The following is a 17328-nucleotide window of genomic DNA, read 5'->3' as shown; positions in this document are numbered from 1 at the left end:
CCATCACATAGCAATTGCTCGCACTTTAGTTCACTACCTGTTCTCAATTTATGCACAATACACTCCATAAATAATGTTAAAAAAATAAATAAATAAACAAATAAAGAATAGTTAATTAAGTTGTATTTCATGTAGTGAGAGGAATACGATTATCAATAAGTTCAGAATGTTTATCATGGTTCTTCTTATTTGTACTTTGTAAACACTTTTAATCAGAACAGTTTCTTAAACTGGATAATATTAGTACATTGTTTGATTTCTTTACTGAATCCATTCCATAATTTAATTCCACGTACAAATATGCTAAAAGTTTTAAGTGTTATAAGTGCATACAAATGTTTTAAGTTACATTTTTCCCTTGAGGTTGTATTTCTCCTCTTTTGTTGAGAATAATTATTGTACTTTCATAGGTAGTAGCAGGTTATAGTTTACTTTGTGCATATTTTTTGCATGATGTTTGCAAATTTGCTATATTGTGGATTTAAAATTTTTCGATTACTGTAAATAAAGGGTTTGAGTGTTCTCTATTTTTAACATTAGTTATTGTAACTTGGGCCGTCAAACAATTAAAATATTTAATCGCAATTAATCACATTGCCATAGTTACCTCAAAATTAATTTTGAATAATCGCAGAAAAATATAATTTCTTGTCATTAATGAGTGGACTCTAGACAGATCATTTTTAAAATTTGTAATACCATAAATGAACAATTAATTTGCTTTAATAAAATGTCGAAACATTGTGCTTTTTGAAACAGCTCAACACGAGAAGAATATAAACACGGTTTTAAAAATAATAAAAAAATACCTGTCTTTTCAGATTTTCTCTTTTATAGATACGCATAATTTGTATTCTTGCTTTACAGTAGGAGCACTTGCAGTTAGAGGAGAGCAGTTTCACGCATTAATAACAAAATGTGGATTGTTACGATCATGCTTTGATTGTCAAAGATGTTAGGTGATATTTTTTTTTTACTTGATTAAATGTTTCTGATATTCTGTACTTTACATGTTGTACAAGTTAGTAGTAGTAGTAGTAGTAGTTTATTTTGGACATGTAAAAAACAAAGCAAAAGAACAAATAACATAAATCTTAATAACAATATAATAAGGTACAGAAAAAGAAACAAATATTTCACAATGAAACACATAAGCTAAAACAATACATAATGGTTAGGTTTTTTTTCATATCCAAAAAAGAGTGGTGAGAAGTGAAACATACTTACTCCAAACCCTTATTTATAAATTGAATAACTAGCTTTCTTATCATCATTATTGTTATACAATAATACATTTAACGGTCTCAATAAGATATATTATCTTTAATATTATACCCACTTTACACTTAAATTAGCTTTTTGTGTAATTTGTACTGTTTGTAGTTACACAAGATTTTAAAATTTCAATAGTTTTAAATGTAAAAAAAATGTGTTTGTGTGATGTCTATGTCACATGTCTTTTTAACCTAACAATACTGTATTGCTCAAGACTGGGAGATTAAACACTTAATCATTTAATCAGAAAAATGCATTTTTGTATCTATGTATTTTTCAATTAGACTTGTTGTTTATATGTGTGCAAGTATTCAACTCCTCTACAATATGTACTAAAAACTCTGCAGACATTTTGAGCTCAAACCATTTTTGAGTGTGTGGATAAAAACATTTTGTCCCTAAAGTAATAAACTTGTTTAATGTGTCTGTGCACATTATTTTACAGTACTTTAAATTCAAACTGCAATTTAATGTACTTTTATCAAAAATAACTTAAAGCAGTTTGGTTTAAAAAAAATAAAAACTTCACAATGGGTTGCCCTTTGCCAAAGCACTGGTGAGAAGCACTGATGTATACAAGTCATTAAAGAATACAAATAGAAATTTACCATTTGAAAGTGTTCAGTAATTTTTGCCATATCCTCAAGCCGAAGCATCCAGTTAATATCTCTTATGTGATATTATGTCAGAGCCAGAAGACTGAGAGGAGTAGCAGTCTTAAAAAAATAAAGAAAACATGTTTTAAAAGCTGCCCAGCAAACTTATGTTATGCCAACTATTGTTGAAGGAAAACATTTATTGATGTTTACATTCATAAAATCAGTTACTACAGGGATGTTGGAACTTTTTGAGCTGAACATTTTCATTTAGTTCAACACCGCAGTTATGGCTGCCTTCAGAGGGCCACATCTAACAGTGAATGATGGTATTAAACAATGGCCTATTGCCTATGCTTTGATTAGTGTATGTTTTTATGTACAGTGTAAAAAAAAAAAAATCTGTAGATTTTATGGTAAAAAAAAAATGGAAGCCCTTTTGCCAGAATTTTACTGTAAAATGATGGTGGTTTTTACAAGATATTACTGTAAATGGAGGACCGTGCTGTGTTAATGGTAAAGTTCCAGCGACTTAGCTGACAGTTTTTTGTCCAATATAATCTACAGTTTTTTTTAACGGCCTATTATTGTAAAAGGAAATGCAGCACCAAAGTTTTTCAATGTTAAAAAAAAATCTGGCATCACATTGCCAGGAGTTTTTCCATTTCCAGCGATATGCTCATTTGCCAGAATTTTACTGTAAATCTGTTGTTTTTACCATTTACAACCTGCCATCAAGCAGATTAATTAGTATTTTACATTTTTTTCACGCCTCCTGCCTAAACTGAAATGCGACTAAGAACCCGATCATTTTTATTTGTTTTTGTCAATTTTAGGATATGACATTAACTAAGGTATCTACAGTAAATCTAAGGGTTGTCATCTTTCCTGGTCAACATGTTGATTAATTAATTAAACAGCGGTGCCACCTCGCTGGGGGCCTGTGTATCGTTTAAGCATTTGTAAATACTGGAAGTCCCCCTGGCTCTCACGGCCCCCCTGATACCTCATTGCACCCGCCTCACTGTTTTGGAAACTTTGTCTTAAGATGACCTAAAGGCTTTGCTGTTGCACACGTATGCCCATATATGGTCAAACAATCTCTCCACTTAAAGTCTTACTGACATGCCAAGTACATAAATGTTTCCATTGTGGTACTAAATGTGGTTAAAATGAAAAACTATTCACATAAAGAGATCACTTATGGGATTCATGATGAGATTAGTACACCAGGGTCTCTTATATAATTGGCAATATTAGATCAGTTAGCTTTAATCTAATTTTGTTCCAGCAGAAAAGTGACTCCAAGCCTCCTAACAAGCCTTCCCACTGCACCATCTATGTGGCCAGGAGCTACCCGCCATGGCAGCACAGCGCCTTGTCCCTGCTCGGAAAACACTACAAGGTCAGCGACATTTCATACAGCACATCGCAATGCCGCCAAGGATGCTTACATCGCGTCTTTTCCTTTTGCACAGAGCAACAGCGGCGTCCTCCCAGACAACAAGGTGATCGCGAGCGAGCTTGGCGCGCTGGCCGAGCTGAAGAAATACATGAAGAAAGTCATGCCTTTTGTGGCCATGATCAAGGTAGGTCTTCACTAGCAAATTGTTTTGTTTTTTTATGAATGTGTGTTCTTAAAGTATTCAAAGGCCTTTTCCGTGGCTTGGCAATAAATCAAATGATGGAACAAATAAGAATAAACTTGCTAACTTTGCCGCGGTCAAAAAATTGCCATGTCCGAGGTTTTGTTTTGTTTGTCTTTCGTCAGTCTGGAGCATGAGGGTTCACTCTGCATCGGTCTCAGCACCTGAGCGCGTCTTTTTCAAGAGCAGAATATAATGAACGCAGTGAATACTTTTGTCAGTGATCCATAATCTTTATCTCGGTGGAAGGAGGCGGGACACAAATGCATAGACCATGTGAAAAGGACTGCAAAGTAGCAACAATTAGAAGGAAACAAGATGATTGTTGAGCAAATTGCGGGAATATTTCGGCCTCAAACCGAATGAGAAAGATGAGCCCATCAACACGGACAAACCAGTTTGCTAAATTTGCTGGAAAGTAAAGGCAATAAAGGACAACACAACAAACCACCTGATCCAGTTTTTCAACTACGGAAAAAAATGCACTTCAATATGTTCAATATTTATTGAAGTTCAATTTATGCTAATAGAGAAAGAGATTTCATTTTATTTGTGTTTGTTTAATTATGTAGGATTAAATGTTCTTGACTTCCAATTACAATGGTTAAAAATAGTAATTACAAATAAGAGCTTAATGTGTTTGACAGGGTTAGTTGCATGATTCTTATATATTAGGATTACATTAGTGCTTTATTTGGTCTCAAAAAAATGCTGACAATATCTTTTATCGGCAATAATTTGTGCGACTATGCACCATAATGACAATGTGAAGTTTTTTTTAATTTGCAAATTAATTAAAAATAATAAATAAAAAAATCCCATGTACATAAGAATACACAGCATCTGCTTAATTATTAGTTCATATAATTTTGGCAGTTTTTACAGCCTCAGGTCTGTTTGAATACGATGCCAAAGGCTTGGCAAACAGATCTTTGGGCAGTTTCGCCCATTTTTCTTTGCAGCACTGCATTCATCGTTCCTTCCATTCTGACTTGTTTCCCAGTTCCTGCCTTTGAAAAACATCCCCACAGCATGATGCTGCCACATCCATGTTTCACTGTAGGGATGGTATTGACCTGATGTAGAGCGATGCCTGGTTTCCTTCTAACATGACACCTGGCATTCATGCCATTTTCTTCCTTGTGACATGATAATTTTCCAGGTGTGCATTTTGGCAAAGTAATTACTAAGAAATGGCTTCTGCCTGCCCACTCTACCATATTGGTGGATTGCTGCAAAGATGGTTGTCCTTCTGGAAGGTTTGTCTCTCACCACAGAGAAATTCTGTAGTTCTGACCGAGTGAACATCGGGTCACGTCCATGACTAAACTTAAGATGAATGCAGCAATGTACGGAGACATTCTGGATGAAAACCGATGCTTCCCTTCCAATCTGATGGAGCTTGAGAGGTGCTACAGAGACTGGGGGAAACAGCCCCAAGATAAGTGTGCCAAGCTTGTGGCATCGTTTTCTAAAACATTTGAGTCTGTAATGCTGCCAGAGGTGGATCAACAAAGTATTGCGCAAAAGCTCTAAATCATTGTGTACATGTGATTTTTTTGGTTTTAAATTAGTTTAAAAAATAGCATTCATTTCACGTCATTATTGGATATTGTGTGTAGAATTTTGACGACAAACATGCATTTATTACATTTTGAAATAAGGCTGTAACATAACAAAATGTGGGAAAAGTGAAGCACTCTCAGTACTTTCCAGATGCAGTATATCGTCCAGCAAAATGTTCCTCTATTCTTGTGTCCAGCAAAGACGTTTATTTTTAATGTATTCATTGGACAGAAGCACAGGAACATGAATGTTTTTAATACTGATGTTTTGTCGCATTGAGAGAAGCTGCTTATTGTCTTTTTGCCTTTTTCAACTTAAATTTTTATTCCTGTTTTTCTCTGTTCGAATGTTCAGTTTTAATCCACAACAAAAACAAATCTTCATTTATTGAAGACATTCATCTTGCTTGACTATTACAAGCCGTCACATGACGTCTAACTATCTTAATGTTTCGCTGGGTCCATCTTTCTTTAGGAGAACCTTGAAAAGAACGGGCCTAGAGTTTTGGATCTGGAGCTGGAGTTCGATGAGCGGGCAGTTCTGATGGAGAACCTGGTCTACTTGACAAATTCTCTTGAGGTATGAAGTTAGCATTTTTAAGTCTTATTGCTGGCTCAAATACATATCGAGTATGGGCTTTTGTAAAATTTAGGGAAAAAAATATAGCAATTTGAAAATTAAAAAAAATAAATAAAAGACGTCAGCCATGAAAGTTGCTTACGTAAATCCAATCAAATTAAGAATGTTTAAGACTACCTATAACCCCTATCAAAAATGTGAAATAGTTTGCCGCAAAGCAAACTTGGACCACTTTACTCAACATGTATTTCATAAAGTCATCAAAGCTCAACTTTAAGCTTTCACACAAAGCACCAACATTTTGGAACAAGGATGAAGTGACTGAAGAAGGGCAGCACAGTGGTTAGTGCTAGTGCCTCACAATTAGAAGGTCCTAAGTTTGACCCCGGGCTTGGGGTCTTTCTGTGTGGCGTTTGCATGTTCTCCCTGTGACTCCGTGGGCTTCCTCCCACCTCCAAAGACTTGCACCTGGGAATAGGTTTATTGGCAACACTAAATGTGTGAATGTTAGTGTGAATGTTGTCTATCTGTTTTGGCCACTTGTCCAGCATTTACCCTGCCTGCAGACCGTCTCCATGTGACTCCAAAAAAGGGCAAGCGGTAGAAAATGGAAGGATGGATAGATTCTATATATGTGGCAACAGAGGAGAAAGTTATGTTCAAGTTTCACTTTTGTAGCGCATTGTACATAATTGTAGTGCATTCAAGATCCTTGGTTAAAGTTAGAAAAAAAAGCGTCTCAAATTTTTACAGGCAGGTGGAGACTTAACTCATCTAGGTGATTCACTAATAATAACAAAATCAAAATGGAATGTATTCTTATGATTCGTATTATCCACTAATGATAATTCTACATGACACTCTAAAGTAAAGGACAACTTGACAGATTATATTTAATCATAATCATAGTAATTTTTAAGGGAATATGACAGGTTAAATAATTATTAAAGATTAATAATAAGGCCACTTGATAAGGACATTGTTGGCAGTTTTTTGTAAAAAAAAAACCCCATTAAAGACAAAATTATTGAGGGGGTTTATCTAGATATGTTAATCCCATCTTTAAAGAGTCAAAAACCTAATCATGTTTTCAGATGTGTAATAAAAAGTTGGTTTAAACCAAATCTGTGCAATAATTAGGTATTTGGTGCATTTAAACGTGTTGTGTGTGCGTGCTTGCGTGCATGCAGAGCCGACATTGAGTTTAGGGTACATTGAGTTTAGGGTGGGATCGGGGCTCTTTAAGAGTCTTGTTTATAGGGGCATAGATTTTTGTGCTACGCCCCTGCTGGTATCAACTTTGATGCACACAAAAATATTTTCGTTATCACTAATCATAAAAAAAATATATAATCAAAAAGAAGCAGATTCTCTCCACCTTGGGAGTCTTACCAGGTTAGAGTGTTTTGTGCTCTGTTTGGGTCATGTCAGTTCTGAATGATTGCACACCAGCAGTGGTTCGAAAGAAGCGTTACTCACCCCATCTTAGAAGGAGTAAAACACTATTATGGCCAAATCGAAACCCAAAGAAACTTGCTGCTTTCCTCAAATGCTTTTTTTCTCTCAAGCGGTGACATTGCATTCGCCTTGATTCACTCTTTTGTGTTATATACTTTCTATTCGTTAAAACAGTAAACTTTATTTTTTGTTTCCCCTAGTATCATTTTAACTTGGTAAAAAGTTGTATCCCAACATTGTTTTCACCAGACATGACACCAGATTTGGATCCGTTTATCTATACATTTCAGTGCTTCTCACAGTACTGCAATCTACCTGTGGAGTTTGCCAGCAAAGTAGAGATTTAAGACAAAATTAACCTAAATGACATACTGTAATTAGTGCTGCTTGTTGAGATTAGCCATATGTGCTGTAATATCTCTAAAAATGTCAAGTAAGAGCAGAAAATGTTACTAAGATCTAGATTGGTTCTGAATTCTCGCTAAGAAGTTGCTAAATTGGCAACACTAACCACACAACGTCCTATTCTCTGGCATAACTGGTGCTTATGAGGTGTGTTAAGGAACAACTGCCGTGATCTGGCAGACTTGCTGCCGCCTGTCTGCTTTTTGCTGCAGTGCCTGTTTTTTGGGCCACGGGGCGGAGCCACCCTCGTGCACACCTGATACCCATTTCCTCCTGACTACTTAAGCTATCCAGTCCATTCACTCGGCGCCATTTTATTCCTGATGGTTCACCCTTCAAATCAAGTTTATCCCCTCTGCTCTAGCTCCACTCACACTCCTTGTTCCTGCGCTGCTGTGTAGTGTTTACTTGTTCCGTTCCACACCTTTTGTGTGCGATTTCCATTTTTCCACAATTTTTGTGTACGTTCTGAGTTGTTTTTCCTCACTCCTTTTGAGTGCGCTTTTTGTGATTATATATGTATTCAGTCTTCTCTGTGTAGGAGTCATACTGCGGCGAAGGCCGATCGTGACAGCACTGTTACGATTAGTGGTGACCCAATATTTTTCACTTCAGGGGCCGGCGTGGCGAAGTTGGGAGAGTGGCCGTGCCAGCAATCTGAGGGTTACTGGTTCAATCTCCACCTTCTACCATCCTAGTCACGTCCGTTGTGTCCTTGAGCAAGACACTTCACCCTTGCTCCTGATGGGTTTTGGTTAGCGCCTTGCATTGCAGCTCTCGCCATCAATGTGTGAATGTGTGTGAATGGGTGAATCTAGAAATAGTGTCAAAGCGCTTTGAAACGGATATTTATTTGATACGATATCAGCACAAATCATACAAAGTTTTAATATTTTGCTAGAAAAGGCTTGATCAAGTGACATTACTTAGAACAATGCTATGTATAAAAAAACACTAACCTATTTATTATTTACTGTCTGAAATGGACTAATTGATAGAGGCGAGGCAAATAATCGATTTTTAAATGCATCACAATTCGGACTAATCGATTATAAAATCGATTAGTAAAAAAGTAAGTTAATTAGTAAATCGAGTTATTTATTGTAAAGTGAATTAAACAATTTGGCTGACTTGAGCGAACAACCTCACCAAGAGATCCGACGAGCTCCTTTTATTTTAGGGCACTTAAGTTTCAGTTTAGCACACACTTCCATTAATTTAATAAATGTGATGGGAATTAAGTCATCTGGTTCTTATTACAAATAAACGTTTATTAAAAGTTGCAAGTGATACATGCCTTTTTAGTGAAACGAAATAAATGTAAATATGCATCAATATACATGAATTTAAGATGGATCAATAATCGATTTTTAATTGAATCGTAGCTCCTGAATCATATTCGAAGTGAAGTGGTAATTGTTTTTTTTCCTACACCCATTGGTTACAATAATTCATTAAGATAAGTTCTTAGTGCAGTAAGTTAAATTATTCAGACAGGTTTATTACTGGATACTTCTTAATACTCTTCTGCCCACGAGACTTCGTATCTCTAAGTCATTTGTAACTAGAATTATTTGATACTTGCTTTAATTGACAAATGTCCTGTTAAGAACACTTATTACGTATGTCTCGCTTATGTGCTTAACTCTTGTGAAACTGCTAGCTCCTAGTAGCCTATAACCTACAATGTTTACCTTTTGTAAATAACTTCACTGAAATCCAAGAAAAGACTAACCGCGCTGCAAGACTACTTGTATCTGAGCGCTTACATCAGAACCCTTGTTTCTGAGATTTTAGATACAAACCCCGTTTCCATATGAGTTGGGAAATTGTGTTAGATGTAAATATAAACGGAATACATCCATCCATCCATTTTCTACCGCTTATTCCCTTTCGGGGTCGCGGGGGGCGCTGGCGCCTATCCCAGCTACAATCGGGCGGAAGGCGGGGTACACCCTGGACAAGTCGCCACCTCATCGCAGGGCCAACACAGATAGACAGACAACATTCACACTTACATTCACACACTAGGGCCAATTTAGTGTTGCCAATCAACCTATCCCCAGGTGCATGTCTTTGGAATTGGGAGGAAGCCGGAGTACCCGAAGGGAACCCACGTATTCACGGGGAGAACATGCATTGATTTGCAAATCATTTTCAACCCATATTCAGTTGAATGCACTACAAAGACAAGATATTCGAAACTCAAATTTTGTTGTGTGCAAATAATTGATTTAAAATTTCATGGCTGCAACATGTGCCAAAGTAGTTGGGAAAGGGCATGTTCACCACTGTGTTACATCACCTTTTCTTTTAACAACACTCAATAAACGTTTGGGAACTGAGAAAACTAATTGTTGAAGCTTTGAAAGTGGAATTCTTTCCCATTCTTGTTTTATGTCGAGTTTTAGTCGTTCAACAGTCCGGGGTCTCCTCTGTCTTATTTACGCTTCATAATGCGCCACACATTTTCGATGGGAGACAGGTCTGGACTGCAGGCGGGCCAGGAAAGTACCCGCACTCTTTTACTACGAAACCATGCTGTTGTATTACGTGGCTTGGCATTGTCTTGCTGAAATAAGCAGGGGCGTCCATGATAACGTTGCTTGGATGACAACATACTGTATGTTGCTCCAAAACCTGTATGGACCATTCAGTATTAATAGTGCCTTCACAGATGTTTGTTACCCATGCCTTGGACACTAATACACCCCATACCATCACAGATGCTGGCTTTTGAACTTCGCGCCTATAACAATCCGGAAGGTTATTTTCCTCTTTATTCCGGAGGACACCACGTCCACAGTTTTCAAATATAATTTGAAATGTAGACTCGTCAGACCACAGAACACTTTTCCACTTTGCATCAGTCCATCTTAGATGAGCTCGGGCCAAGCGAAGCCAGCGACGTTCTTTGGTGTTGTTGATAAATGGCTTTTGCTTTGCATAATAGAGTTTTAACTTGCACTTACGGATGTAGCAACCAACTGTAGTTACTGACAGTGGTTTTATGAAGTGTTCTTGAGCCCATGTGGTGATAGCCTTTACACACTGATGTCGGTTTTTGATGCAGTACCGCCTGAGGGAGCAAAGGTCCGTAATATCATCGCTTACATGCAGTGATTTCTCCAGATTCTCTGAACCTTTTGATGATTTTACAGACCGTAGATGGTAAAATCCCTAAATTCCTTGCAATAGCTCATTGAGAAATGTTGTCTAAAACTGTTCGATAATTTGCTTACAAATTGGTGCCCCTTGCCCCATCTTTGTTTCTGCATTACTTAGCATTTCATGGAAGCTGCTTTTATACCCAATCATGGCACCCACTTGTTCCCAATTAGCCTGCACACCTGTGGGATGTTCCAAATAAGTGTTTGATGAGCATTTCTCGATTTTATCAGTATTTATTTCCACCTTTCCCAACTTCTTTGTCACGTGTTGCTGGCATGAAATTCTAAATTTAAGGATTATTTGCAAAAAAAAAATGTTTATCAATTTGAACATAAAAAATTGGAGCTTCAAATATCTTGTCTTTGTAGCATATTCAACCGAATATGGGTTGAAAATATTTGCAAATCATTGTATTCCGTTTATATTTACATCAAACACAATTTCCCAACTCATATGGAAACGGGGTTTGTAATTCGACACTTTTTTTGTTGCTTATATCCGATGTCAATATCGGATCGTGCCACCCCTTGTTACAACGTTATGTACTGTACGAAGTTGTAATGACGAGCTACATTCACAAGCAGTCCCATTATAATGTGTTTATGAACGAGGCGTAAGACGTTATTAGTGGATGCTTTTTATGGCCACTTTGATGTATGAGATGATATTATGGACGCTAGCATCCTAGATAAGTGATAGAGCTAAAGAGTGTGGAGCCACACGATGTCATGTGATGCTTAACCTTGCAATAACCAATTACTCTAAAGGTGTTTCTTTCTACCCGCAGCTGGACCAGATCGACATCTTGTTTGCGTCCGAGGCCGACGACAAAATCCGGGAAGATTGTTGCCCGGGGAAACCGTTCTCCTTATTCAGATCGGAGGTAAATGCTTTTGTGCTGAACGTTTGACTCCGCAAATGGAAACTAGTCTGTTATTATGTTTGTGTTGTGTTTCGCAGCTCGGCGTGTGCGTGTCCTTGGTAAACCCTCAGCCCTGCAACGGAATCTTCTCTACTAAGCTTGACATCAGACAAGGAGACAGCAGGGACAGCGTTGTCCGCAGACTCTCCAAAGTCAACAGAATCGTCAAAGGTCCGTGACCCCTCCAGTGATTATTTGTTTTCTTTGTCTGTTTACACAACTGTTTTTTTGTTTGTTTGTTTTTTTAGAAAATAGTGGCAGTAAATGCTAAAAAAAATGTGGTGTTAAGTAGATCTCATAATGATGTCTCGATATGGCGTTAGTGCCATTATTATTGCTCCTAATTGCCTACAATATATCAGTGTACTTAAATGGGTGAATCAAAAACAAGCAACAACAAAATAAATGTCCTAGTTGTTTTATTTTGCTGCATGATTTATCAGAGTACAAACATATAGGTAAAATAAAGTAGTACTTTATTAATCCCATGGAAATTGTGAGGAAGTCTGTTGCTCTTACATACATCAATCCTATAATTCATTCTGAAAACACAACATCTCATGTCTCCAAGTAAAGCAACTCTATTTAGTAGAAACTTGTGCTTTATTATGATACATTTTTTAAGCGGGATTAATTACACCAATGAATCATGATTAATCACAGGTTATACTCGCATGCATTACCATGAATTGATTAACGTGGACCCCGACTTAAACAAGTTGAACAACTTATTTGGGTGTTACCATTTAGTGGTCAATTGTACAAAATATGTAATGTACTGTGCAATCTACTAATAACATTTTAAATCAATCAATCAATGCATAATTTAAATTAGATTGGGGAAAAAAAAAACTTTCCTTTTTTTTTTGGAGTATAAGTCGCTCCGGAGTATAAGTCGCACCTGCCGAAAATGCATAATAAAAAAGGAAAAAAGCATATATAAGTCGCACTGGAGTATAAGTTGAAATTTTTGGGTACATTTATGTGATAAAACCCAACACAAGAATAAACATTTGAAAGGCAATTTAAAATAAATAAAGAATAGTGAACAACAGGCTGAATAAGTGTACGTTATATGACGCATTGTACAGAATATGTACTGTACTGTGCAATCTACTAATAAAAGTATCAATCAAATCAATCAATCAAAGCATAAATAACCAACTGAGAAGGTGCCTGGTATGTTAACGTAACATATTATGGTAAGAGTCATTCAAATAACTATAACATATAGAACATGCTATACGTTTACCAAACAATCTGTCACTCCTAATCTCTAAATCCCATGAAATCTTATACGTCTAGTCTCTTACGTGAATGATCTAAATAATATTATTTGATATTTTACGGTAATGTGTTGTTAATTTCACACATAAGTCGCTCCTGAGTATAAGTCGCACCCCTGGCCAAACTATGAAAAAAACTGTGACTTACAGTCCAAAAAATACGGTGATATTTGGACAGAAATGCATTTTTTTTTCTTGATGTCATAGAATAACATCTTTTATACGTTTTACCAAAATACATGTTATTTGTTTGCTGAAAACTTGGTAAGTAAGGGCATAGTGATTTGTTTAGACAACGATTCAAGTCAATTCGGAATTTGTGGTTGCCGAAACTATTCAGGGACAATCTTTTTTTTTTCTTTTTTTTTTTTTTAAACGATACGATCCTAAATTATTTAGTGAGTTAAAATAGTGTCAGGAAAACCTGAGAGTAAAAAAATCAAGCAGTGTGACTGTGAAATAAATAATGTATACTGCCCCGCCTTCCGCCCGAATGCAGCTGAGATAGGCTCCAGCAGCCCCCGCCACCTCAAGAGGGACAAGCGGTAGTAAATGGGTGGATGGATGCAAGTGAACATTCCTATATACCTGTTATTTATTGTAAGGGAGTTACGTTTAAAGAAATGATGGATTCAAACAGGCAAGTAAACAACAATTAATGTCCAATGCATTCACATCTTATTTGAATAAAGTGCAACCAACACTTAAGGTTGAGTTAACATGAGGAAAAACTTTCTGCTCTCATTTTCAATATTCAAGAAATTTTCCACAAAAGTACAGTAACCAACATTTTAGTGGCAGATTTGCCTGCTACTTTTGCTGTTGTTTTTCAACATAAAAATAATTCAATAATATCAAAGACATAGTACAACCAACAACTCTTCAGGTTGAATTAGCAGTAGATTTACACGAGAAATTAAGGGCAACCAAATGTTTTCAGTGGTTTGACCTGCCTCTACTCGCAGTTAAATAAACACGGAACATCATAAAGGCATAACGAAAAAACATATACTCACCGAATGCAGTTTTGCCAACCATGAATTGATTAACATGGACCCCTACTTAAACAAGTTGAAAAACTTATTCGGGTGTTACCATTTAGTGGTCAATTGTACGGAATATGTACTGAACTGTGCAATCTACTAATAAAAGTATCAATCAATCAACACATGGACTAAGTAATGTAATGAACAAAATTGGAAACTTCAGTGTGACCACGTTTTTTGTCAAAAATAACTTTTTTTTTTCTTCTTAACTTTTTCAATAACACTAATATAATGTGTTTATTACTGTTTTTACCTGTTTTTTTGTGTGATTAATTTGTGTTTATGCAGGTAAAACTTGAACAATTTTAATGTTGTGTAAAAGTCCATTCATTTCAGCAACTAAACTTCATATGTGAAGTGAAACTAATATTTGATATACACGTATTACATGCAAAGTGATATATGTCAAGCGTTTGTTCTAATTTTTATTATATTTGCTTACATTTTTTAAAAACCCAACAATTTCAATTGAAGGTTTTCCTGAGCTGTAAGCATTGGTGTTGTTAGACCTACTGGTATTTAAGAGGGGCTCAGGCTCCCATTTTTGTCAAGCTGATCTTTTTATGTAGTCGTTCACATTACAAAAAAATGTGTCCAGACTGCAATGTAAACACAAACTGACCCCTCATAACATTGCAAGTTAATATCCCTTGTGGATCAATAAAGTTTATATAAGTCTAAGTCCTGCAGTTTTTGTGGAAGTAAACTCTGAAGTAAACATACTCCAATTCTAGTCGTCTTAGTACTGGCGCATTCGTGGCAATTTCAAAGATTCTGTGCAATCAAAGTCAACATTTTCTGAACCGCAAGAAGATGTGTTCCCGCAGTTTTCTGGGACATATGCTACGATGTCTGCTCTGAAGAGCGTTTTGGCGATCAGTGGTGAAACATTGATTGACGGTAGTTCCTAAAACATTACCTTCGCCTGTTTTTATGCTAATTTGTCAACTATTTATTTTATAACCGTCTATTTTGGTGTGTAGAGATAGACGCTTATGTTAAGCGTCATTATTCACCGTTATCCGACCGAGAGGTCCCACTGAAGTCGCATCAGAACACTAACTCATTGATTTGTAATTTAAAACTTGCAATAATATTGTCTATAATATTGCTGACAGAAAAATTACTTCTATAACATAGGATAAGCAAATCACACTACTATATAGCCTTGCAGTACAGGTGTGTTACCAAAACTTAATTGATGTAGTTTAAGAGCCTTAGTGTTATTTTAGAGTCGTGTTTTGGGGGTTTTGAAGATTAGATGCACTGACAGACTCATCGTCAAGAAGTTCTATGTGTGTTTTTTATCTTCACTTTTATCGTTTTCACCGTACTCAGTGGCCTTGTGGTTAATGTCTGCACTGTGATCGGTAGGTTAAAAGTTCAAACCATGGCCGAGTCATACCAAAGACTATAAAAATGGGACCTATTACTTCCCTGCTTGGCACTCAGCATCAAGGGTTGGAATTGGGGGTTAAATAACCAAAATTGATTCCCGGGCGTGGCCACAGCTGCTGCTCACTGTTCCCCCTCACCTCCCAGGTGGGTGATCAAGGGTGATGGTTCAAATGCAGAGAATAATTTCGCCCTATACCTAGTGTGTGTGTGACAATCATTGGGACTTTAATAAATGGCAGGTTTTTGTAAAAGTCCATATCACCCATCCCTATTGACCAAGTGTGACCTGTGGGCCTTGAATTTCACACCTGTGGTCCATCCATCCATTTTCTACCGCTTATTCCTGTGGTCTAAATGCCTTAAAATACCAATAAAGTAATAACAGGAGATTAACAATATTGCTATTAAACCCAAGTGTGGCCTGTGGGCCTTGAATTTCACACCTGTGGTCCATCCATCCATTTTTTACCGCTTATTCCTGTGGTCTAAATGCCTTAAATTACCAATAAAGTAATAACAGGAGATTAACAATATTGCTATTCATCTATTTCGATTTCTTCAGTATTTGAAATGTAATTATATTACAGTAACAACAAGTTTGTAAGCAAAAAAGGTTTTGCAAGTGCAACAATTCTGAATATTAAGAGGTTGTGCACAGACATCATATCTTTGGGTGGACATCCAGCACCTGTTTTCCACCAGAACCTTCTCTGTTTTCAGGTCAACTTTGTAAAGCTGACTCTCTCTTACTATTACAACATTGGTTCTGTTGCTGTTTTGCACTTGTTAATAGATGAACATGTGGTTTAAAAGTGCAAAATTGTTTACCTTTCCACTTTTTCCATGACATTTTCCATGCCATTGTTAAAGTTAAAAAAACAAAATGTTTGACTCTTTCTTCTGTGCATCTTTATCTCTCTCCCCTGGCGCTCCCAAACGCTTCCTCCTCCAGATCTCTCCAAAGTGAAGCTGATGAGGTACGAGGACCCCCTACTGGGCCCCCGTCGTGTGCCGGTGCTGGGACAGGAGGAGCAGGGCAAGGTGCTCCTCTCTCCTCAGTCTGTGTTCAGCATCAACCTGGAGGCCAAGAAAGTCACGGTGGTCGACGACGGCGTCACTGTGGACATCGGGGACACTCTGGCCTACTTGGTTCTTTAAAATCCCTCGTACACATGAAGGCGACACAAACCATTTAGGAACATTTTGATAGCACAGCTTTTTAGTTTTAACACCGCTCCTGTTGTCGTGGTGATGGAATAATGCCTGCCGGCTTATTTTGTACACCTAAAATGAGGCATCAGGGTCCCTCCTGGATGGTGTTTGTCCATTGTGTGGTTTTTCCAGAAGAAAATAATAAACATTATGATATGAAATGTTGAACATCCTCTCATCAACTGTCTTTATTTCTCCCTATGATGCCAACGACATGAATTTATTTCTCCCCTGAATAACTGCTGGTTTGTTGGTGGTGAGTGGGACTTCCTCCAGAACAAGTCAAGCTGAAAATAAGCAGGTTAAGTGTTAAAAAGGCAGGAATGTCCAAATTTTATTCACTGGGGGTTACTGTATGATGTGTGGTCATCGTTATTTAATCACTTTAAAATAGATGTTTACTTTAAACATGGATAAATTCCATTTTGTGAAAGCTTAAATTATTGAATGTTTTATGTACACGAGACACATGTGATTTCTTAGTTTATTTTATAATAAAAAAAAGGTCACATTTTTGTTATGGGTTTTTTTGTGTTTTGAGGACAAAAATAATTTTATTTTTGTAACCTAACATAAAATGTGGAAAAAGCGAAAAATATTGAATACTCTCCGAATGATGCACTTTATGTATTTGTGTATTTTTTACACGTATCCTACAGATTGCTGGCCTAAATTAAGCATTTCCAAGCATAAAAAATTGCTAAATTAAACATTTCCAACCATGAAAAATGTCTAAATTATGTAAAACTATTAACAATGGTATTAATT

The 17328-nt window shown here is 36.7% G+C and overlaps 1 protein-coding gene across 2 annotated transcripts in view; it reads left to right on the top strand.

The window, feature by feature from the left end:
* Window positions 1–16728, top strand: part of LOC133551691 (leucine--tRNA ligase, cytoplasmic-like) — a 48396-nt gene extending 31668 nt beyond the window's left edge. Inside the window, exons 27-32 of one of the 2 annotated variants that reach the window (XM_061898664.1) lie at window positions 3166–3276; window positions 3350–3460; window positions 5558–5662; window positions 11484–11579; window positions 11657–11789; window positions 16301–16728. In XM_061898664.1, the coding sequence (XP_061754648.1) occupies window positions 3166–3276; window positions 3350–3460; window positions 5558–5662; window positions 11484–11579; window positions 11657–11789; window positions 16301–16506 (762 nt within the window). In that variant the 3' untranslated portion in view covers window positions 16507–16728. Of the gene's footprint in view, window positions 1–3162; window positions 3277–3349; window positions 3461–5557; window positions 5663–11483; window positions 11580–11656; window positions 11790–16300 lie in introns of both variants that reach the window. The other variant, XM_061898663.1, reaches the window with a different exon arrangement.
* The last annotated feature ends 600 nt before the right edge of the window (window positions 16729–17328 follow it).

The sequence above is a fragment of the Nerophis ophidion genome, linkage group LG04, assembly GCF_033978795.1.
Source record: "Nerophis ophidion isolate RoL-2023_Sa linkage group LG04, RoL_Noph_v1.0, whole genome shotgun sequence".
In the NCBI taxonomy this organism is placed as follows: domain Eukaryota; kingdom Metazoa; phylum Chordata; class Actinopteri; order Syngnathiformes; family Syngnathidae; genus Nerophis; species Nerophis ophidion.
This window is presented reverse-complemented; position numbering and strand designations above follow the sequence as displayed.